We start from the raw sequence: 24265 nt of genomic DNA on the forward strand, positions 1-24265 counted from the left end.
TTCTCACTTTATTTAGTTCTTCTTAATCATGAATGTATACGATATAAAATAAATATTTAAAAAAATATCAAAAATATTTAAAAAAAATAATGATTACAGGGCCAACATGAAGTATGGCTAAATAAAATGCTAAATGTAGACATAAATGTATTTTCAAAAGTGCAAATTTCTCACAATGCTGTTCATGTTTCTGTCCGAATCCCTGTAGTGGCATGAAAAAATATTACCATAAACAATGTATTTTGTAAGTTTTTATTTAGTCCATATATATTTTAATATATTATAATATATTTCAGTAGCTCTTCAAACCTCTCACATATTCTCGTGTGTATACACTGTAAAAAGCGATTCGTTTGCTTTACTTTTAAAGCAGTCGGTTTATTTACTTGTTCGTAAATGTTTTTGTGAGTAAATGTATTTTTGTGACTAAACCCATTGCTCTAAAATTATTAAGTAAATGATTATTATGAAATTATATTAATGGCATAAGTATACAAATTAAGTCGACCATACCAAGTTGCAAATGCTTGTTTTTTGAAGTAAGGTCAACTTTACTTTACTTTATTTTACTTTACTTTACTACTTTTAGGGCAATAGGTTTACTCACTTTTTTACAGTAAAGTTATAACCCATGTTTTACAGTGTAGTACCATAAATAGAAAACTAATCTTAATATTTCTTAGAACCAACTCTTAAAACAAACAAAACAAAAACATTTGTTTGCTTTTTGCACATTTAATTATTTAATCATGTTCTTGCATTTACTTTTTTAGCATCTTTTATTCCAATTTTAAGTCATATGAGCACACTGAATACAATATGTTTTGTAATGTATATTTTGAGGCATGCATCAAACTTTCTTAGGCCTATCAACACTTGTAAAAACCTCTCTGAGATTTTCTCCAACCTCCAGACAAATTTCTCTGAACCAGCCATAAAATAGTACACAGTAATAACTTCACAGCACATTTTATATTACCTGCTAAATTTTCCTAACCTGATTAGACTTGTTTCAAAAAACTTTTAGCCACACACACACACACAAAAAAAATTAATTTAAGTAATTATTTATTATTTAGATGGAATATCTCATTTAAATCATTTGCATTTTGTTTCAAATATAGTGGCTCTTTAACATTTGGTAAATTCCTAAATATGTTATGTGTCTTTTCAAGTCAATAAAATTATATGTGATATTTGACAAAATTTGATAGGACAGGTTTCATGGCCAAAAACCTGGTATTTTTGAAAATCCCACAGTCTTCTGTATAATCTGGATAAAGCCTGTATGTCCTCAAAAGTGGACAAAAGTGAGTTTCTGCTCCTAGAAGATTATTGTCTTCAGAAAGCGACTGCTCAACTTGCTGCGTTTGCAGTATAGAAACAGAATACTGCCATCTATTGGCCACACACACAAATGCAGAGACCTTTCGGCACATACTGTGTTGCTCTCCATAGGGAATTTACCTGTCCTGTCTGAGCACATTGAAATCATTCAAATGTATAATGTGATTCAGATTTTCTACCAACTGATCAGACTAAACTTCTCCATTGGTACATAGGTGAGGGACTAACAACATGTGATTTATATCGGTCAAACACACCAGGTCTGCCCTGCTGTTTTCCCTCTTTAACAGTGTACAGTGAGACTTGAGACTTTACAGCACACTGGGGGGTCTCACTGTTACCAAACACACACACACACACACACACACACACACACACACACACACTCGCGCACCGTGAATTTGTTTGGTGAGAGCTAATTCCCCTCAATCTCAGGCCTGAGGTCGGTGGGCTCGGGGGGACGGCCGTATTGACAGATATCCAGATCCCACTTTTCCCACTCTCTCTTTCCCACTCTTCTTTTTCCCAGGCCGGTACTCAAACCCAAAGGCTCACTTACACAGCCACTTATCCCTTGAAAAACGGCCACAGCCACATCCACACACCATTCTGTTTGGAGTGTTTGAAAATGTGCTTTAAGAAAATTTGCTTTTCTAAAAGGGAAAAAAAGTTTATAATTTATAAAACCATTAAACTATTTGTTATTTATTTATTTTTTTGATTGAAAGAGCCAGATTGGTGCCCGTGCATGTTTGGTTTCAGGTTTTACGCACGCACTCTTTTCAGGGATGAGCGCTTCTTTGACTTGAGGGACACCCTGGTGTCTGAATGTACTTTTACTTAACCTTTTAGTACACGACAGCTGTTTGAACCTCTTTGATACTCTCACACACATGCACAAAGACCCTCCAGCCCCACCCAGACTTCAGTTGTTTCAACAATAACTCTGCCGCTCGGCTGTGTAGACCGTGCCAAGTGAGGATTAGTATTTTAGATGACTTCTGATGTTGTGCTGAATAGACTCTGGCTCTTGTTTCCGTGGAGATGGGCTGTTTGGAAGGGGGTCCCGTGTTTGTTGTGGGACTGCCTCTCTCTTCATTGCTGTTTGGTCCAGTCACATTCGCTCACAGATTTTCGCATGAAATTGAGTGGTTCTGGGATTTGGATATGTCTGCAAGTTATCTAAAGCATTTGGTTAAAAACAAATCTGATTTAAATCTAAAAGTTAACATTTAAATTCAATTAAAAGTTTATTTTTTTATTTTTATTTTATTGATGTATACCATGTCTAGTATTGAAATGAAGCGGTAAGGTACAGTGTGACATTGTTAATTTAGATATTTAAAAACTATTAATTATAAAATAATAATAAAGTATTAATAAATAATGTTTTATACAGGATTCTTTCAGTAGAAAGTAGAAAGCAAAAGTTGTTGTGTTCTCATTCTAGAAAATGTTCTCATACGCCAATTTGGTGCTCATGAATAATAAAGCCAGATTAGTCTCGAAAACTATATATTCCCAACTCACATTTACAAAATTCTATTTGTAGATTCTAAGCGCAATTTGTAAATACACAAATAAAATTAATACATTCAAAAAACAAATCATAAATGAGCAAATGAAATTCATAAATTTAAAAAAACAATTATTAATAAACATTCAATTCATAAAAAAATTGATAAATGCTCAAATCTAATTCATAAATTCTAAAAACTATTCATAAATACACAAATCCAACTTGTAAATTCAAAAAACAGTTCATAGATGCTCAAATCCAATTCCTAAATTTAAAAAACTATTCATAAATGCGCAAATCCAATTCGTAAATTCAAAACACAATTCATAAATTCGCAAATCCAATTCGTCAATTCAAAACACAATTCATAAATGCCCAAATTTAATTTATATATTCAAAACATAATTCATGAATAAACAAATCCAATTCATAAATTTAAAAAACTATTCATAATAGCTAAAATCCAATTCATAAATTTAAAAAAACTATTTATAAATACACAAATCCAATTCGTAAATTTAAAACACAATTTATAAAAAACCAAATCCAATTCGTAAGTTCAAAACACAATTCACGAATCACCAAATCTAATTTGTAAATTAAAAGTCAATTTGTAAATACACATTTCCAATTAGTAAATTAAAAACACAATTCATAAATGACCAAATTGAATTCGTAAACTCAAAACACAATTCATAAATGACCAAATCCAATTTGTAAATTCAAAACACAATTCACAAATTACCAAATTGAATTCGTAAATTCAAAACACAATTCGTAAATGACCAAATCCTATTCATAATTTCAAAACACAATTCATGAATCACCAAATCTAATTAATAAATTAAATAGCAGTTTGTTAATACACATATCCAATTCGTAAGTTCCAAACACAATTCATAAATGCGCAAATTGAATTCGTAAATTCCAAACACAATTATTAATTGTGAAAATTCAGTTCGTAAATTTAAAACATTTGGATTTGTTTATTTTTGAATTGTGTTTTGTATTTACAAATTTGATATTTTAAACGTTAATTGTGCTGTGCATGTACAGTATGAGTTTTGTTTTTGTAAACGTATTACTTTTGAGATGGATCTGGCTCCATGATGAATCTGTATAATTTTAAGTATCGAAACTAAAATTACTTGTCACATTTATTTTTGTACTTGATTCCATTATTTTCAAGTTTGTTTAACATTGTTTATTTTGTAATTACAATTAATAACACGTTAAAGGAATTATAAATAATCACAAGTATTTATTTTTTGCAATCTGATTACATAATCCACATTACATTTAATCAGTTACTACTCCATATACATACATGCATACAGTGCTCAGCATATATAAGTACACCCCCCACAAATCTATTTTTTTTAGTTCATATTTTAGTAGGAATCTATACAATATTATATTTGTGCATATACAATAGATTAATCAGTAGTGAAGCCAAATCTAGAGCTTATCTAATCAATCATGCTACACGTCACACTTTTTTTTAATGCATCACAAAGCAACTGACAGACACTATATACCTCAATGCTCATCATACAACTTCCACCTCCTCAAGTTATTGTTAAAACTGTTGTTGTTTTTATTGTTATCATTATCATCATCATTATCATTATTATTATTATTACCAGCATGAGTATATTGTAGTTATTACTTTAATAATACATCATACATCTTTTTAATATTATTCTTTCCTGTGGGTTTGTATAATTCGTAATCATCATTATTATAGTAATGTTTTTTTTTTTTTAATAATATTTTTTTTCCTCATTGCTTTGTTTGCTGCACTTTAATTTTATTTATTTTTTTATTTAGTTGAAAGTTTGCAAGTTTGCACTTTGGATTTAATTGTATTATCTTTCAATTTCTAAATATGTTTGGTAACTAAAATATTATCTTAATAAATATATCTGTTTAATGAATCTGTTTTCTTTAAATGCACCAAAATACATTGCCTATATTCACTGAGAAATGGAGAAAAATATTCTTTTTAAAAATGGGCTGTACTCAATTTTGCTGAACACTGTATATGGGTTGTTAATGTGATGTTACACTTCCACTATCACTTACTTTCGTACTCTAAGGGTCGTTAATATCGAAGTTGATATTTAGCCTCATTTTATTTATTTAGTTGATATATAGTTTCTGTGTTTATTCATTTGATCCAGTAGGTTTTGTTGTTTCTCTGTAGAAACAACAAAACCAGATTAGAAACAGAGTAGTCCGTTCGTTCACCTTTGACTGTCAGATGGTGTTAAAGTGTAAAGTGATTGCAATAAATGCCTAATCCACAGCTTTTTACTTGCTTCAAACTGTGTGTTTACTGACTTTGGTATTTTTAAGAGTAAGGTGATTTGAAGACCTTCTCCTTACCTTAATAATTATGAGGCCGCTCACTAAGGGTTCAGGGAAATGGCTGTCCCGTCTCTCTCTCTTTCTCTTACCGTGTTATTTGCCTGCTAATAAGTGGAATGCACTCTTGTGTCAAGGCTTTACCTGCAGTCACAGCCCCGGCCTCCTCCTCCCCAGGCAGTCTGCTCTTATTAGTTAATGAAATGCTCTTTAAAGGCGATGGGAAAGAAAAAAGCAGCCTGGCTCCAGCCCGTTATCTGGCCCTGCTTGGGTTTCAAAACACCGTTGCCTAGACAGCCAATTTAGCAGGCCCGTCCACAAAAGCGCACACATCTGGTGATTAGATGTCCGATGTGCTCTTCACATGGAGCGTGGTCAGTTGATAGCTGAACCGGTGACCAGGTTAATTGTGTAAGATTAATCACGTAACCACGGTCATGTCATGATGACCCGCGTACAGCTTATCTGCCTGAGAATCGCGAGCATTAATGGGAGAGTGAGGGGGAATATATTAGGGTATTTTTAGTTTGTTTTAAGTTTCGCCCGTCTCTGTCCTTCACAGATGCCAATCATGAAGGGGCAGCGGAGTGCATCGAGAACATGGCTGATGCGGTCACGCATGCAAGATTCGTGGGCACCGACCCTGCAAGTGATGAGGTGGTGCTGATGAAAATCCTCCAGGTAACACACTCGATCACACAGACCACTTTCATCAAGATTTTGAGATGTCAAAATAAAACAAAATAATTTTTTTATACATGATTATTTTTTATTATTAATTCAACGCTAAGGATTTTTTCTACTGGTCTGATCGGGCAAGTGGTTTAGATTTTTACTTGCCCTGCCAAAATTTTAACTGGCCCCACCAAAAAAAAAAAAAAAAAAGGGAAGTTAATAGCTATTTTTTAGCCACATATTTTAAATAATGTGTAAAAAATAAAGTCTGTGAATCTAGAATTTCAATACTTAAAAAAAAAACTGTAAATAAAAGTGTTATACAAACAAAAAGAGCAGTATGGAAAATGTGGAGGTATTTTATTGGGTTTAAAATTATTTAACAAAAGGTGGCTGACTTGTCAAACTTACGGCAAACTCGCTCACTTAATTTTTATTTTGTCGTGTTGTTCCCATGTAAATGTCTACTGCCAAGACGTTAGAAACAGACATTTTCTTTTAGCCTTATAATTTGATGTTGCTGTTTCTACGCTTTACTGGTTGTTACCAGGTTACAAAAAAAATTAGCACGATCAAATCAATCACACAAGAGGAACCGGAAAATAATATGTTGTTTACGACATTACAGAGAATGTAGTGTGTAAAGACTTAAAAGCACAAGCTTAAAATGCACGCTATTGACAAATAGTCACAGACAAGTTAAATGTTAGTGACAAGGCAGCACTGTCCCAATCGAGCCAGTAATGATCCGGTCTACTGTCCCAAGTGTCTCTCACGCTAGCCCTGGGCCACCGGGCAGTCCTTATTGTTGAGCCCTGTAATTATAAGTAGAGCCAGACTGAATCTGCGGACATTTTTTGCTATTTCTGTAGAGAATTTAGTAAAAAAAATCTTTAGATTTATTCTGAATTATTTTGGGAGTCCCATAACTAAAAAGTTAATAAATCAAATAAAATAAGGGTAACACCAGCTTTTTCAATTTTCCAGCTGAGGCGGCAGACCTTTTACACAGGTGTACCAACTACCTATGGTGCTATTTCAATGACAAATGTCGTGAGCGCAGTATTACAAGTTGAGATCCCATTTATGTAATACGAGAATGCAAATCTTTTTGCTTGCGCACCAATTTCCTCGATTTAAAAACTTCTTGCACACCCTCAAATATAGGCTGCTCTATTGCAGATTTTCTTGTGCGCTCTCAAATAAATGCTGCTGAAGTGCAATTTAAGGCCAGGGCCGGCGCATCCATAGAGGCGACCTAGGCGGAATAGAGAGGGCAGCATCCCGACACTACCCTCACCTCTTGCGCCTTCAGTTATATCCGCGTCTAGGGCGGCGTCCACTACACTACACTCACCACCCGCGCCCTTAGTTATATCCGTGTCTAGGGCGGCAGAAAAGAGAGGGCAGCACCCCCGACACTACCCTCACCTCTTGCGCCCTCAGTTATATCTGAGTCTAGGGCGGCAGAATAGAGAGGGCGGCGTCCACGACACTACCCTCACCACCCGCGCCCTTAGTTATATCCGCGTCTAGGGTGGCAGAATAGAGAGGGCGGCCTCCGCGACACTACCCTCACCACCCGCGCCCTTAGTTATATCCGTGTCTAGGGCGGCAGAATAGAGAGGGCAGCCTCCGCGACACTACCCTCACCACCCGCGCCCTTAGTTATATCCGTGTCTAGGGTGGCAGAATAGAGAGGGCGGCCTCCCCGACACTACCCTCACCACCCGCGCCCTTAGTTATATCCGTGTCTAGGGCGGCAGAATAGAGAGGGCGGCCTCCGCGACACTACCCTCACCACCCGCGCCCTTAGTTATATCCGTGTCTAGGGCGGCAGAATAGAGAGGGCAGCATCCCCGACACTATCCTTACCTCTTGCGCCCTCAGTTATATCCGTGTCTAGGGCGGCGTCCACGACACTATCCTCACCACCCGCGCCCTTAGTTATATCCGCGTCTAGGGTGGCAGAATAGAGAGGGCGGCCTCCGCGACACTACCCTCACCACCCGCGCCCTTAGTTATATCCGTGTCTAGGGCGGCAGAATAGAGAGGGCAGCATCCCCGACACTATCCTTACCTCTTGCGCCCTCAGTTATATCCGCGTCTAGGGTGGCGTCCGCGACACTACCCTCACCACCCACGCCCTTAGTTATATCTGCGTCTAGGGCGGCAGAATAGAGAGGGCGGCGTTCGCGACAGCTCCTTCGCCTCCCTTGTGGGCGGCGTGACCGTCCTTTGCCTAGAGCGGCAGTTCAGCTTGCTCTGGCCCTATTTAAGGCTCATTCATACTTCTGTGTCAAGCGCACGCGTATGCTACTTTCATTTAAACTCAGACATTTTGGACAATGTCATGATACCAACCCTTTCCTCTTCCAGTATGTCTGAACACCAGTGCACAAAACAAGGTCCATATATAGACAGGGATGTGCAAGTTTAGTGTGAAGGAACTTGACTGGCCTGCACAAAGTCCTGACCTCAACACGACCAAACATCTGAGGGATGAATTAGAATGGAGACTGCAAGTCGGGCCTTATTCTTCAACATCAGTATCTGGCCTTGCAAATGTGCTTTTAGAAGAATGTTCAAAATTCTTATAATCAAAATCCTAAACCTTGTGGAAAGCCATCCCTGAACAGTTAAAGCTGTTATAGATGCAAATGATTGGCCAAGTCCATATTAAACCCTGCAAATTAAGATCAGAGTGGCACATAAAGTTCATGTGATGATCATGTAAAGGCAGATGTCTCAAAACATTTGGCAATGTAGTGTTTGTCTGTGTGTGCGTCTCTGTGTGTGTGTGTGTAGAAAATGTCTATGATAGGCATCCAGATAAATGGCTTCAGTAAAGTTGATGTTTTTCTTAATATTATTTCTAGGTTTTGAGGACTTTGCTATTGACTCCTGTTGGAGCCCATCTCACCAATGAGTCTGTCTGTGAGATCATGCAGTCCTGTTTCCGTATATGCTTTGAAATGAGATTAAGTGGTAAGTACAATGAAGTTCTTAGAAATAAATCTTACTTTCTCTCTTTTTTTCATTTTATTTAATTGAAAAAGAACAAATTCATTGTTTTAATTCAAGAGAAAAAAATGTTTAAGTAAACTGCAAATAGCTTTGGATAAAAGTGTCTGCCTCTCGATATACACTGTTGAACTTCTCGGTATGCAGGGATGCAAACTTCACTTTTTATAGAAATTTGCTGTTTTTCATCCAAGAAATGTCATTATTGTTAGTTGTCTAAATCTTAAGAGTTATGGTGAAGGCTGAAAAAAGTGATTTCTAAGCTCTTCTTGCATATCTTAAAGTAAAGCTAGCTGAACTTTAGTTGGCATAAATAACGGTGCTGTTTGTCCATCTTGGAGCTGTTAATTTTGCTCTGATTTAGCGTTGTAAATATTAGATTATTAGATTCAGTGTAATTTCCACTGAATCTAGTTTTAGCTAATGTAGGTTTTTCTCTACAATATTATTATTATTATAAGTTTACTCGCATCAACGTTGCTAACAAATTCAACTTCAATTGAACTTTACTATTCTATATTGTCCCAACCACACTGAAATTAAACGTCTTGAATCAGGTTGGATTTGTGCCAGCTGTGATTGGAAATCAGCTGCCATAGGTAACAATAGCTATGTTTCCATCCACCTATTTTTATGCGCATATGCATTAAAAAAAAAAAAAACGGACTGATGGAAACACCACGATGCTCATAAATTTTTACGCATAACTGAGTAGGATACACTTTTTATTCGATAAAAGATGCGCATAAACTATGATGGAAACAATTTTACCGCATAAATTTTAGTATGCGCATGAAAAAAGGTCATGTGATTTTGTTATAAGAGATCATGTGATGATGAAAATGTGTATGAATGGACAAACCAGCTGGCTGAGCACAATGTAGAACATCTGACATGTTGTTTTGGTCATTCTAAAACACATTACCTTAAGTATCAGCGTTATTATGTTGTTAATGACCTCCAGATTCAAGAGCGTCTGTGCTCCGCGTCTGACACCTTCAAACGCCACCGCGCGCTCACTGCCTGTCAGGATTGCCTTCTGAGGCGCAAGTCATTTATTAGGTGAAAAAAAGATTGACGCAGCTTCACCTACTGCAGCAAATTCAGTTTTTACTGTTAATAATAGGCGCCAGTTCATTGGGAAGTGACGAATTTGTTCGATTTGACTCGTTGGATAGAAACGCAGCTTTATTCGCACATCTTTCATGCGATAATCCAGTTTTGCGCATGAAGTTCATTCGCATTTTAGGATGGAAGCATAGCTAGTGTCAGTTTACTAGCCAGTCTGGTGGGTTATTTTTCCCTAATTATGTTAATTCTGTTTGCTAAAATTTGTGCAGGATTAGCGCACACTCAACTCATCAAACTAAGATTAAATAATACCAAGTTGCACAGAACCTGCTTTTTTTTTTTTTTTTGCTTATTTCAAGACGAGCGTACATGAGTCAACAATAAATAAAGCTAGTGGGAGTTTTTAGTATGCCCTGGCTAGTTGTATATTTATGATATCATTTATTTTGTTTGTGGTGTTTGATTTTCTTTCACTTTATTCATTATAGTACGTTTATTTTGAGTGCATAGGCTGATACCTGATATTGAGGTATAAATACTTTTTTTATAAATTAATATTCAAGCTAAATAACTTTTGGTGTAACAATCAAGTTTATAAAACATTGTTTAATGTTTAATTATGTAATATCTGTATTGCTCGCTAGATTGCTATCATTTCCTATCAAAAATACAATACAATCAGTAATATTGTGCGGCATTTACATACAGAAAAACTGTATGCAATTAGAATATTTTTGATATATTTTATAATATAGTTTTAAACTATTTAATATTATAATTACAATGGTCCCTTGTTATTCGCAGAAGTTACATTCTAAAACTAACCCGCAATAGCCAAAATCCACGTAGTAATCATCTTTATTTTTTACAATTATGATAAATATGTATGTAAATAAAGGCTGTAAAACCTCTCACTACACACTTTATACACTTTTCAGACAGGCATGAACATTTTCACACTTTTCTTTCATTTAAACACTCTCCTAGTTCAAACCTTCATAAAAAAATAAGTCCAGATTGATTGACTATGGTCTACAGCCAGTTAGCCAGAACACAATGCTCTGTAGAAAAAAGCATGTGAATTACCTAAAAAAGTTTGCGAGACTGTGAAAAGCGAACCTCGTTATAGTGATGGACCACTGTATTTAAAATATACTACTGTGATGGATTTTACTTTAGTGTGTTGAATATACAATTAATTCAGGTAAAAAAATGCATTAAAAAAAAATATATATATAATCTCCTATAACATCATGCATTTCACCTTTGATGTGTTCTTGATGAATAAATTAGTATTTTTAAAACACCAACTAACTAAATAGGCAGGTTCGATTAGGCAAGTCAAACAGTGTGGACAACAGTGGTTTGTTCTGTAGCCAATAAAAAAATACACACACACGCACATACACCCACACACACACACACACCCACACACATACACCCCCCCCCCCCCCCCCACACACACACATACATATACACAGTTGAATTCAGAATTATTAGCCCCTACCCCCCAAGGAATTTTCTTTTCTAAATATTTCCCAAATTATATTTAACAGAGCAAGGACATTTTCACAGTATGTCTGATAATATTTTCTTCTATAGAAAATCTTATTTGACAGATTTTGAGATGTCAAAATTTTTTAAAAGTTTTTTTTTAATATATATACAGTTGAAGTCAGAACTATCAGCCCTCCTTTAATTTTTTAATTTTTTATTTTTTTTCCTTTTTAAATAATGTTTAACAGAGCAAGGAATTTTTTACAGTATTAAAAATTTTGATTATATTTTTTTCTTCTGGAGAAAGACTTATTTGTTTAGTTTTGGCTAGAATAAAAATTGTTTTACATTTTTTTAAACATCATTTTAAGGTCAATATTATTAGCCCCTTTAAGCTATATATTTTTTCGATAGTCTACAGAACAAACCATCATTATACAATAACTAATTACCCTAACCTGCCTACTTAACCTCATTAACCTGGTTAAGCCTTTAAATGTCACTTTAAGCTGTATAGAAGTGAAAATTGAAAAGTAAAAAATATCTAGTGTTATATTATTTACTGCCATCATGGCAAAGTTAAAATAAATCAGTTATTAGAAATGAGTCATTAAAACTATCATGTTTAGAAATGTGTTGAAAAAAATCTTCTCTCCGTTAAACAGAAATTGGGAAAAAATATACAGGGGGGCTAATAATTCTGACTTCAACTGTATGTATATATATTTTCACGTGTATATATACACACACACACACACGAATAAATAAATATATATATATATATATATATATATATATATATATATATATATATAATTTATTTATTTATTTTTAATAAAAAAAAATCTTTTATTTATTAAATTTTTCATAATATTGACCATAGCAGTTTTAAAAAATGTGTTTTAGTTAGGCTGTAATCTCCTATTAGTTTGGCTGTAAAAAAAGCCAAACACCACTTGGCTAATATTTGAAAATGACGGAAAATTTCACATTAGAGCTAATAAATAGATATGACGAAAAGTTTGCATCCCTGTATATGTGAATCTGCCTTTTGTGGTCTCTGGACTGCAATAGACCTCTGCTCTAATCCTGACCAAACAAAGACTGGACTCTGAGCCCCCGAGGTGCTGCTCTTGTCTTCCGAACTAACCTTTCCCTTTTCTTTTTCTCTTGTTTTTCTTTTCTTTCTGCTTTTGCTCTTTTCTCATCACAGAACTGTTGAGAAAGTCAGCTGAGCACACGCTGGTGGACATGGTGCAGCTGCTCTTCTCCAGGTAACTAGAGAGAGAATGGAAGAAGGGATGTAGGGATGGGGGGGGATTAGGAGCAGAGTCGTGTTCTTGCTGTTCACATAATCAAACCGAACCTGAGACCAAACACAACAGGAACTGGGTCTGTCGCTGTAACAGGCTCCGATTTCACTCTCAGGCCTCTCTCAATTACCTCCGGAGGTTTCCGACTTCCCCCTCACACGCAGACAGGGACAGGTGAAAGCATCAGTCTCTGACAATGCAAAGCATGGCTAATTAACAGGCCCACACAGAATCTGCCCACGCTGACCCCTTTTTTGTGTAGGGGCGGTGGGGAAAATAGTTACAAATTCAAATGAAAAAGGACCAGTACCAATTGCTGCGTCCTAAATTTGCATAATATCCATCCTAAATAGTATTCAAAAATAGAATTATGTCCCAAACCATAGAAAAAAATCATTCATACTTTGAAAGGAGCATGCCCAAGGTTACGGGAAGGTCTACTATTTCAAATAGAAATTCAAAGCGTCAGTAGTCTACCTGCTAATATTACCCAAAATACACTGTGCATTGGATGTAAATTCAATTAGAACTATAAACTTGGTTAGAAAGTTTAATCAATTTGCGTAATATCCATCCTAAATGGTATTTAAAATTAAAATTATGTGCCAAACCACAGAAAAGACTGATATTTTGAGAAGAGTATGTCAAAGGTTACCGGATGGTCTGCTATTTCAAATAGAAATTCGAAGTGTAGAAGTTTCCGTAGTCTAACTCCTAATTTTGCCCATAATGCACTGTGCATTGGACGTGAATTCAATTAGAACTACAAGCTTGGTTAGAAAGTGTAGAAATTCGAAGTGTAGAAGTGTCCGTATTATAACTCCTAATATTGCCCATAATGCACTGTGCATTGGATGTGAATTCAATTAGAGGTACAAGCTTGGTTAGAAAGTGTAGACAAACTACAAACATGGTGGATGCGCGAGACCAATGGTCAAGTAGAGTTTGAATCGCTGTTAATTATTATCTAGTCAACTGTAGCTAAATCATTATAAGTCACATTTATCGTAATATATTTTATCTGCAGCAACAATGTGAACTTATTTAAAGACGTTGACTTCTGATTGTATAGTATAGGTTTTCTTTGCGAAAGACTCATGAATAGCAGATTAAACCTTTGCTGTCTCCAATAAGGATGGTAATTCAATATGAAAGAAATGGGGATGATTTGTTGAGATGTATAACTGGGGACATAACTTAGCAACATAACAGTCTGTAAATGCAGAGTAGTATGTCCCAAAGCTTGCATACTTTTCTGTTATACACTCACAAGTATGTTTCAGGACGTAGTATAAGTATGCAAATTAAGACGCAGCACATGTTTTTGTGATTTGTTTTTGAATGATTTTGAAGTCGCTGGTGCTCACAGATTCTGCAGTTATTCTTTAACAAATTGGTGATATTGTTGAGATAAGGATTCAGTGTATCCCAGGAGGTTATTATCAGGGCCAGCCAGAATCTGTGGACTTTTTTTGCTATTTATGCGGAGAATTTTGGCAAAAATCTGCAAATTTCTGGGGAATTATTTTGGGAGTATCATAACTAAAACCTTAATATGTGAAATAAAAAGTAATACCTTTTTAACTTCTATTTAATATTTAAATTGCAAATCTAATTAGATTCACTTTATTTGGTAAACATCCAACATTTGGCTAGATCCTCCTGTATTGGCGCACATCCATTATAAAACACTCATATGACATTAATTTGGTCAACTATGCGAGTAAATTAAACAGTTCACAATAAAATACACAAAGTAAGACTTTCACTTCATGCATAGTTTGTGAATGAACAGACTTGCGTGTACTAGTTGCAGACGTGATCATGAGGCTGTTTTTGCGCCAAGATTAAAAGTAATTGATTGATTGATTCAATTCAGCTTTATTTGTATAGCGCTTTTACAATGTAGATTGTGTCAAAGCAGCTTCACATAAATGGTCATAGTAACTGGATCAGGGTAGTTCAGTATTTAGTGTTCAAGTTCAGTTCAGTTTAGCTCAGTTCAGTGTGGTTTGAAGTCATTACTGAGAGTCCAAACACTGAAGAGCAAATTCATCGGTGTAGCTTTTCAGATCCTGAACCATGCAAGCCAGTGGCGACAGCGGAGAGGGAAAAAAAACTTCACCAATAGGAGAGTGAAGAAAAAAAACCTTGAGAGAACCAGACTCAGTTCGCCACGACCATTTTAATTTCTCCGCTGGCCAAAGTCTTGTGCAGTAATCAATCGATTGAAGTAATCAATCGAAAAACAAGAGAAAGTGCATTACTTCGATTTTTTTCTTATATGAAGCCCCAAAATTATAGTATAATATTGAGATTTTATCTTGTGATCCATGTGCATGATTTCTAAGGCCAACTAGTGGGCTGCGGCCCACCAGTTGAGAATCAATAATCTAAAGTATATATTTTTCATCTCTCTTCTTTTTGTCTCTCTGTCAGTAAGGCCTAATCCCAATTCTACCCCCTAGCCCTTTCCCTTACCCCTACCACTCATTTTGTGCATTCAAGTGAAGAAATAGTGGTGTTCCAATTCTCTTTAGCTTTAAGACATAGGGCTAAGGAGAAGAGCTAGATGGCCCTTGAGATTTTTAAAAACCACACTTAAAACCAAGGGGTATGAACATTTACCAGAAAACACCCTCTACAACAACAGCATGGCTGCACACGGAAGTCAGGAGATGCACAAATCAGTATTTTGTAGGCATGTAGCGGTATCAGAATTTCACGGTACGGTAATACCTCGTTATGAATGGCACGGTACGGTATTTATTGAATAATTTACAGGAAAAACTAAACTAATGAAAAAGTGCCAAAAGTGTTTATTTACCTTAGCACTGAACATATCAGTGACATACAATTTAGCCATCTATCTGTAAGTTTCGAAACAGGAACTTCAATTTTTCAATTTTAATAACAAAAAACTATTAAACCATATAAAAAATAGTTTCAAATTAGTATTGTTGAATACTTATCACATTCAACATTTAATCACTCACTCACTTAGATAGAGATGGGTTTTTTAAGGAAAATTATCATATAACTATAATCTGGTAAAAGCTGCGATCTCTGGGCATGTCCCCTGGAACAGAAAAAAACCCTCTCATTTGGGACTGAGGTTTCTGGGACAGAGAGATATGATTTAGCCAAGGTTGACAGCAGTGGGTAACGTTGTGCATTGTCTTTCCACCACTTGAGAGGACAAGCCATGAGTGAGATAGAGGTCTACTTGCGGTACAAGTCAATGTCTGCATCTAACAAGTGTGCTGTGTTCTGCAGTCCCCATGACTGTTTTTAGTCGTATTCCCCGACTTATATTTCACCACAGTCTGGCAGTGCCTGCATATTGTTTTTTTTCTTAGTCTGTCACCTTTTCTCCTTTTTTGTATCTTTTTAGAAAGAAACCGAAATGCTTCCACACATCCGATTTAAAACCCGCTTTAGGTTTCATCATTTCCAGCTCTTTTTCTTCCCCGCTACTAGCAACACACTCCATTTCCGCATTACTGGATCTGTAGTGACAACAGACCGCAAAGGATGATGGCCACGCCTAGGCTGATGGGAATTGTAGGTCCCGCTACCTCCCGTTCGCTTCATTCGCCTAAGCAAACTTTTCACAGAAATATAGTTTTGAGTCATGCGCCTACGGTAATATTGAAAAAAATTACTACTGTGCAATGACGGTATTTACAATATTGTTACATCCCTAGTATTTGGTCATTATTTTAAATTTTTTTTTACTACAAACAAACATATGGTTTAATATATTCATAACTGCGTTTGGGTTTTACCATCAAGGTTTAAAAAAAAACAAACGCTAAAATAAAAAACGCTACATTTTGCTATTTAAAATCTCTAATAATAACTCCTGTATAGCAGTCCCACAACAATCTGTCACTCGATGACACTTGAAGCAAGAGATTGCGATGACATGATGACAAGTGCTGGTGTTGTAGTGCTGTTCCATTTCATAGGGGTACGTTTTGAAGCCCTTTCCTTCACACTCAAAGGCCAAGGGAAAGGGGTACAAAAATAGAATCGGGATTGGGCCTAAATCATATTTAGTCTTAAAAGTTCTAAATAATACTGCAGTAAAGTTATTCAGCAAAATCCTACAGGCGTTCTCCCTCAATCAGTGTGTAAAATTGGAAAAAGGTTGGCATTCCACCTGGGTCTACTTTAGAAGCTTAAATTATTCATAATGTCATTTGTCTTTGGCAGAATAGTAAGAATATTACATCCCAAGGTGATATTCGAACGCTGCATGTTCTACGTTAAAGAATTAGGAGTATTATTTGCAGATATACAGTAGTTTGCTGACATCATTAGTTCAGTGTAGTCATGAACACTCTGATAATGCCTTCTCTTAAATTTTAATTCACATCTAACTGGCAGTTCTATGATGGTGGTGTAATTGTGAACGGAAGCCCTTAGTCTTCTGCGCAGGTCATAGTGTACTGCTGCTCTAATGCAATAACATGATTATGGGGTGGCATTTATCAGAGGTGCGTCTCCACTCGCATTAGACTTCCAGTCACATCCCGCACAGACGAGAGGATGAGACCGCGGAGCACATCTCACTCTACCCATCTGCATATAGATTAGACACACGCACACACACTCACATTCACACATGTGCATGCAACAGAGACATAATGACCAAATTCTGTCTTTTATGAAAAGCTGAATCGAAACGCATCGGACGATATTTCTTGCGTTAAAGCGTTTGAATAATTTTACATCGCTTTGACCTGGTTTCAAACCATGTAAACATCCCCTATTTGTTTTTATAATTCCACGCACTGTAAATGTCCTTCAGATCTGAAGTGTTCATTAATCATTTTTAATTATAGCCAACAACACATTTTAATCTTACATGCACGCACGCACATACAAACACACAACCTGAGATTGCCGCTCCCATTGTGCACGTTCTTATTACCCAGACCCTCTTGTCCACGTCGCTTTCACAATGAGGGTGTGAAAGGCCTTAATAATGAGTGTGTGTATTTCTGTGTGCCTAAGGGTAATAAGCGGCGAATGTAGTGTGTGTGTGTGTGGTCGAGAGAGCCCGAGTAATGAACAGCGGATCTTATTGAGTGCTCAGAAGGAGGCTTAAGCAGCCCGCTGAAAGCATTAGGGATGTTAATCTGTTGGACTCACAGATCATCCCATAATCAAGCCGGCAAGACAACACTCCATTAACGCGGAGCAGAGTTAACATCGGGAGCCGTCTCTCCCAGCCTCAGCGCTGACATCTCACTCCGAGGAAAAGCCGCAGTGTCCACACAAACACGATCACACATGCAGACAATGCCTTCTGCCTGAGAACATCATCCATCTAATTCAGCTAATGAATCAGAACAGGAGGTCAGAAGTCGCGACCTCGGACACAAAGATGCAGAGTCTTTGGACATATTGCCTGTCTTCAGTGTTTCTCAGAGCGGTTATCATTCCAAATGTGTTAATTAAACTGCGCTTTTGCGAAAGTTTTAATTATACACTATTTTAAAAATCTGGTAACATGACCAGTTTTGTCCAAAAAAAATAATTTACACTGTAAAAAATCTGTTAATTAATAGTTTCCATATTTTGTGATTCACAAGCAGTAGTGGAATGAGTACTGAAACATCACGCTTAAGTAAAAGTGCCGTTACTTGCCTAGAAGTGTAGTGCAAGTAGAGTAAAAGTATCTGTTGTAAATATTACCAATATAGACCTTTTAAAAGTACTCAATAGTAGTGAGTATTATGCTGTAAAAAGCAGGTGCATTTACATGTAATTTGTGGATGTGTGTAAACGTAACATTCTGTAGTGCATTTAGTTATTGCCCAGGAGGCACACAACGTCATAAGACGTTAATATTAGGTGAGATTTAGGTTTTGATGTCAGGGGACCACAGTTCAAAGTCTAGCCAATGTCTAGGGACAGCGTTATTTTGATGTCCAATAATGACGTCAAATGACGTTGATATTTGGTTGATTTTAGATTGTGTTGGAAAGTGACCAAAATCCAACATGGAGCCAACATCTTAAACCAACGTCACTGACATCAAATACTGACATTTATTCGTCAGGTATAGCAACCAAAATCTAACATCTGATTGGCTTCATAGTAGAGCTGCACGATTCTGGCTAAAATGAGAATCGTGATTTTTTTTTACTTAAAATCAAGATCACGATTTTCTCACGATTCTGTAGATGTAAAATAAAGCTTAATATGAGTCGGCAATTATTATTGTTTTTCTCAAACATATTGTAAAACAACAAGAATATTATGTGTAGGTCTACTGGTTTCTATAAATAATTCTATTCTACTTATAATAATTCTGATTTTGAATTACATTTGAAATATATGCTTGCAATCATTGACAACATTATTAGACCATTTAATTCACTGGTAAAATCAACTTTATTTAGGCTAGAGTAGTTATACTGGCACTGTAAACATTTATTTTCATGCGCAACTATGTTCGCTATGAAAGAAAAAACAGATCAAATGCTTGTCGCAGTCATAACTCTAAAATGCGATTATTTAAATGATGTGCACGCTTTCGGTTTCATTTTCACTGCCGTGTGCTGTTCATACTTCACGCGCGGCACCCAAACGATCACTCTGTGCCACAAACTCAATATTATTTACAACTTTATCACCTGTTACTCACAGCAGGTTCTGTTCACTAAAGGAGACGCGCGTACGTCTATCATTAAGTAGAGCACGCACCCGCCCTACAGTTCACGGTCAGCAGCTCACGTCACGTGTGATTTCCCGGCCGCGAATACAGCCTTATATGAAGACGAAAAGGACAATTTTAGTTGAATTATACCTTATAAATACAGTATGTGACTCAGTCAACATCATTTGGAGGTGTTCATGGATGTGAAAGAATAAGAAGACTCGTGCAGCCGCTTTTTTCTTCTCTCCTGAACTTGAAAATATGATTGGCAGAATCGTAGAAATACTGGATTAAGATCGTGTAGGGCAGTGGTGCTCAACCCTGTTCCTGGAGATCGACCTTCCTACAAACTTCAGCTCCAACCTTGATCAAACACACCTGAACCAATTAATTAGGACCTGAACAGCACTTGATAATTACTGGCAGGTGTGTTTGATATAAGTTGCAACTGAAATCAGCAAGAGTGTCGATCTCCAGGAACAGGGTTGGTTAGCCTGGTGTAGGGGGTCAAATCGGGGTTGCGATCTTTTTTCGATTAATTGTGCAGCTCTACATCATAGTGGTTACGTCAACGTCAAGCTGTAACGTAACATATTGGTTCCATTGGTTCATTTTTGTTATTCATTTGGGCCGCTTAAATGCTTTGTGGGTGAGTTATTTGTCACTATTTAAAATGGACCTGTAAAACAATAAAAAATTAAACTTGTTGCTATAAATGCATTCAAATATCTAGCAAACTGTAACGCATGTACGTGTGTCTCTGCAGATTGCCACAGTTCAAAGAGGAGGCCAAGAGTTATGTGGGCACTAACATGAAGAAGGTAAATATGAAATCCTTTTTGCTATCCATTCTCCCCTAGTCCCTCTACACCTGTTTCCCATCTGCCTTCTCATTTCCTTTATGAGCTTTGTTACGTAGAGGTCTTCATACCCATAAGTGAGGTCAGTTGCTGTTGCATAATTATTATACCTGTGTGTGTGTATGCGCGTGCGTGTCATCCATCAGGTCACAAAATAGAAAGTAGTAGTGAGAGTTAACCGTGTTTCACAGCTACTGTCGATTCTTTATTTGAAAGACTTCTGCTCCTTTTCATTGCAGTTATTCAAGGATTAGAATCTTCTTTCTTTTCATACCTGTTTGTTGTCTTTGAGTTCATCCTTTACCCGTTTGCCTGTTCCAACTCGCAGATCCCAGGCTGTATTCTGGACGCACAGGATTTTATTTATGCAGATCAGCCTAGAAACACCAATCAGACGGGCTTAGAGAGGGTATAGCACATTTCCATGCATTAAAACAGCAGTTTTTTTTTTCATTGGGTTGCAGCTAGTGCATTTAAATACGCTGGTGCGCATGGCTTTATGTTTGAATGCATGGTGGGGAGTGGAATGAGGGAATGAGATAGATAGATAGATAGATAGATAGATAGATAGATAGATAGATAGATAGATAGATAGATAGATAGATAGATAGATAGATAGATAGATAGATAGATAGATGGAAGGATGGATGGATGGATGGATGGATGGATGGATGGATAGATAGATAGATAGATAGATAGATAGATAGATAGATAGATAGATAGATAGATAGATAGATAGATAGATAGATAGATAGATAGATAGATAGATAGATTGATAGATTGATAGATAGAAGGATGGATGGATAGATAGATAGATAGATAGATAGATAGATAGATAGATAGATAGATAGATAGATAGATAGATAGATAGATAGATAGATAGATAGATAGATAGATAGATAGATAGATAGATAGATAGATGATGGATGGATGGATGGATGGATGGATGGATGGATGGATGGATGGATGGATGGATAGATAGATAGGTAGGTAGATAAATAGATAGATAGATAGATAGATAGATAGATAGATAGATAGATAGATAGATAGATAGATAGATAGATAGATAGATAGATAGATAGATAGATAGATAGATGGAAGGATGGATGGATGGATGGATGGATGGATGGATAGATAGATAGATAGATAGATAGATAGATTGATAGATTGATAGATTGATAGATGGAAGGATGGATGGATGGATGGATGGATGGATGGATAGATAGATAGATAGATAGATAGATAGATAGATAGATAGATAGATAGATGGATGGATGGATGGATGGATGGATGGATGGATGGATGGATGGATGGATGGATGGATGGATGGATAGGTAGGTAGATAGATAGATAGATAGATAGATAGATAGATAGATAGATAGATAGATAGATAGATAGATAGATAGATAGATAGATAGATAGATAGATAGATTGATAGATTGATAGATGGAAGGATGGATGGATGGATGGATAGGTAGGTAGATAGATAGATAGATAGATGGATGGATGGATGGATGGATGGATGGATAGATAGATAGATAGGTAGGTAGGTAGATAGATAGATAGATAGATAGATAGATAGATAGATAGATAGATAGATAGATAGATAGATAGATAGATAGATAGATAGATAGATAGATAGATAGATAGATAGATGGATAGATAGATGGATAGTCTAAATGGTTTGGAGTAATCATTGTTGTGCCACTGATGTTGGTGAAAGAGCTCAACTAAAACAAAACATCTCTTTCAAAAAAAAAAGGAAGTGCACAAGTGGCTCTTCCTATAAATTGAATTAAACCTGTAAAACAATCTCTCATGTATTGTGAATATGGAAAAATTAGGGTTTGTGAATAATACCTCATTTGAGTGTGAAGTAAAATTGGAGCAAAGCATCAGTCTAACGAAAGGCTTTCTGGTGAACCGTCATGTAAACAATGTAACATAGTTTAGGTCCTGCTTTTTATTTCATGCAAAGAGAGTTTAGGTGAGGTGAAGCCACATCAGGACGTTTATTTTCATATTTTCATTTTAATTCCATAGTTTCATTTGAATGTCACTTTCTGTATTTGACTGTATATTCATTTGAGTGTTTATTATTTTCTTTTAAACCCAGAAAACCTGTTTGACTGCCATTTTTGCATGCTCTGTGTGTTCCTGGTCTGTTCATAGCTTCCATTATCTTTTTCCTTGGTTGGTCTCCCCGATTTCTACATGTTTATTTGTAACGTATGCTGAGGTGCTACTCCCCCACTTTCCTGTCAGAGATGCATTGGGATACTGTCGTTGAATGGGTGTTTTCTGATAGCGAGTTTATGTGTGTGCGTGCATGGATGTCGTCCTGGTATGCGTGTGGTTTTCTCCCATGCATGTAGTTCTATATGTGTTCCATGTCATGCGTCTCCCTTTGAGCTTAAGACATGTCCATCACTAATCACGGGGCCTGCCCCTTCTCTCCTGAGGCTTACAATATCTTATGGAAAAACAAACGAGTGCAGGTAAGGAAGAAGAGTTTGCTGCAGATCAAACTCCCTTTAACTTTCTAGTACTCCATGTACTTAAAGGATTAGTTCACTTAAAAAATGAAAAATGTTATTAATTACTCGCCCTCATGTCTTTCTAATTCCCTAAGATCAAAGTCCATCTTCAGAAAACAAATAAAGATATTTTAGATGAAATCAGAGAGCTCTCTCATCCTCCATAGACAGCTAAAGCCTTTTTTAAAACATTCATTGTGACTTCAGTGGTTCAACTGTAATCCTATGAAGCTCCAAGAACACATTTATTGCAAAAAATAAAAAAAATCTGTCAACAACTGTTTTTCTAGTGTCTGCTTTTGCTCATCGAGATGTGCAACGGGCAATTGAATGCTTGTGCGTTTTTCCGCTCACGCTTATATCAATATGTTACGATTTAAAAGATGTTAAATAAAGGGGAAGAGGAGTAACATTAACTTTTGGGTGAAACACATAAGCAACCACACAACATCAATAAATGAGGGACAAAACCAAGACCAGCTAAATGCAATACGTGATTTTATTTACAAAAATAGTGATAATAATGAATGCCAAAAAAATGTATATAGAAAGATTCTTGAATATTTACAAAGAGACATTGAATTTCACAGATAACAAATGACATAAGATGTTTGACCAGATATGGGAGAGTTGGAGAAATGAGACGCGGGCGGCATCCAAACAATAAAAATAAATAAAACAAAAGCAATCTATTTGGCCCAATCTCTACCCTATCTATCCAAAATAAAAATGCAGAAGTTATTGAAAAGAATCTTCGCGTCTAATACGCACTACTTAACCTACGCTGATCTCTGATGGGAAAACCAAAAGTACAGTGGGTGGAGCACGCCCCTTACCTAGTGTGTCTAATACAGAGATATTCAAGCTACTTGTGCACAATGTATGTCGCACGACATTCTTACCTGTCCCACTCTCCAACCTCAGATGCGCATGACATCGACGGTAGACAAATGGAGAACAAATAACGGACAGATACCAAATTGTAACACACAGTAGACATATATCAAAAAACACAGACACACAGCACAACACAGAAATTCAGGGCCTCCAGTGTAGCGTCCTGTCACCACTTTTATGCCACGGTGGCAGCGGCTGGATTGGAGACCTTGGATGACGTCAAGGGGGGCACGGCAAACAGCTGGGGAGCGGTAGCCAATCGGAGCCACTGTATAGGTGGAAGCGGGAGAGAGGTAGAGAGCAAGCGAGCACGGAGAGAGAGAGAGAGAGAAAGAGACTAGCGAGAAAAAAAAAATATATATAAATAATAATTACGCAACACAGAAATGTACAGGAATGTAACACAATATGTCACACTGCCTGTAATAAATGTGCACCCTGTAGTGTAAGAGAAGCTTTTTTTTTGGCTCATCAAAGTGTTCATG

General features: G+C 36.5%; 1 protein-coding gene across 8 annotated transcripts in view; it reads left to right on the forward strand.

The window, feature by feature from the left end:
- gbf1 (golgi brefeldin A resistant guanine nucleotide exchange factor 1) overlaps positions 1 to 24265 on the forward strand; it is a 214020-nt gene that overhangs the window by 123433 nt on the left and 66322 nt on the right. For 5 of the 8 annotated variants that reach the window (XR_012389123.1, XR_012389124.1, XR_012389125.1 and 2 more), the window contains exons 5-8: positions 5796 to 5914; positions 8788 to 8896; positions 12714 to 12774; positions 20253 to 20307. Coding sequence is in view for 5 of the 8 variants with exons in the window: in XM_009307107.5 (XP_009305382.2) it covers positions 5796 to 5914; positions 8788 to 8896; positions 12714 to 12774; positions 20253 to 20307 (344 nt within the window). In the remaining 3 variants the exon portion in view is untranslated. Of the gene's footprint in view, positions 1 to 5795; positions 5915 to 8787; positions 8897 to 12713; positions 12775 to 20252; positions 20308 to 22808; positions 22845 to 24265 lie in introns of all 8 variants that reach the window. The other 3 variants (XM_073920581.1, XM_009307103.5, XM_009307106.5) reach the window with 1 other exon arrangement.

Source organism: Danio rerio, chromosome 13 (genome assembly GCF_049306965.1).
Source record: "Danio rerio strain Tuebingen ecotype United States chromosome 13, GRCz12tu, whole genome shotgun sequence".
Taxonomy (NCBI): Eukaryota; Metazoa; Chordata; class Actinopteri; order Cypriniformes; family Danionidae; genus Danio; species Danio rerio.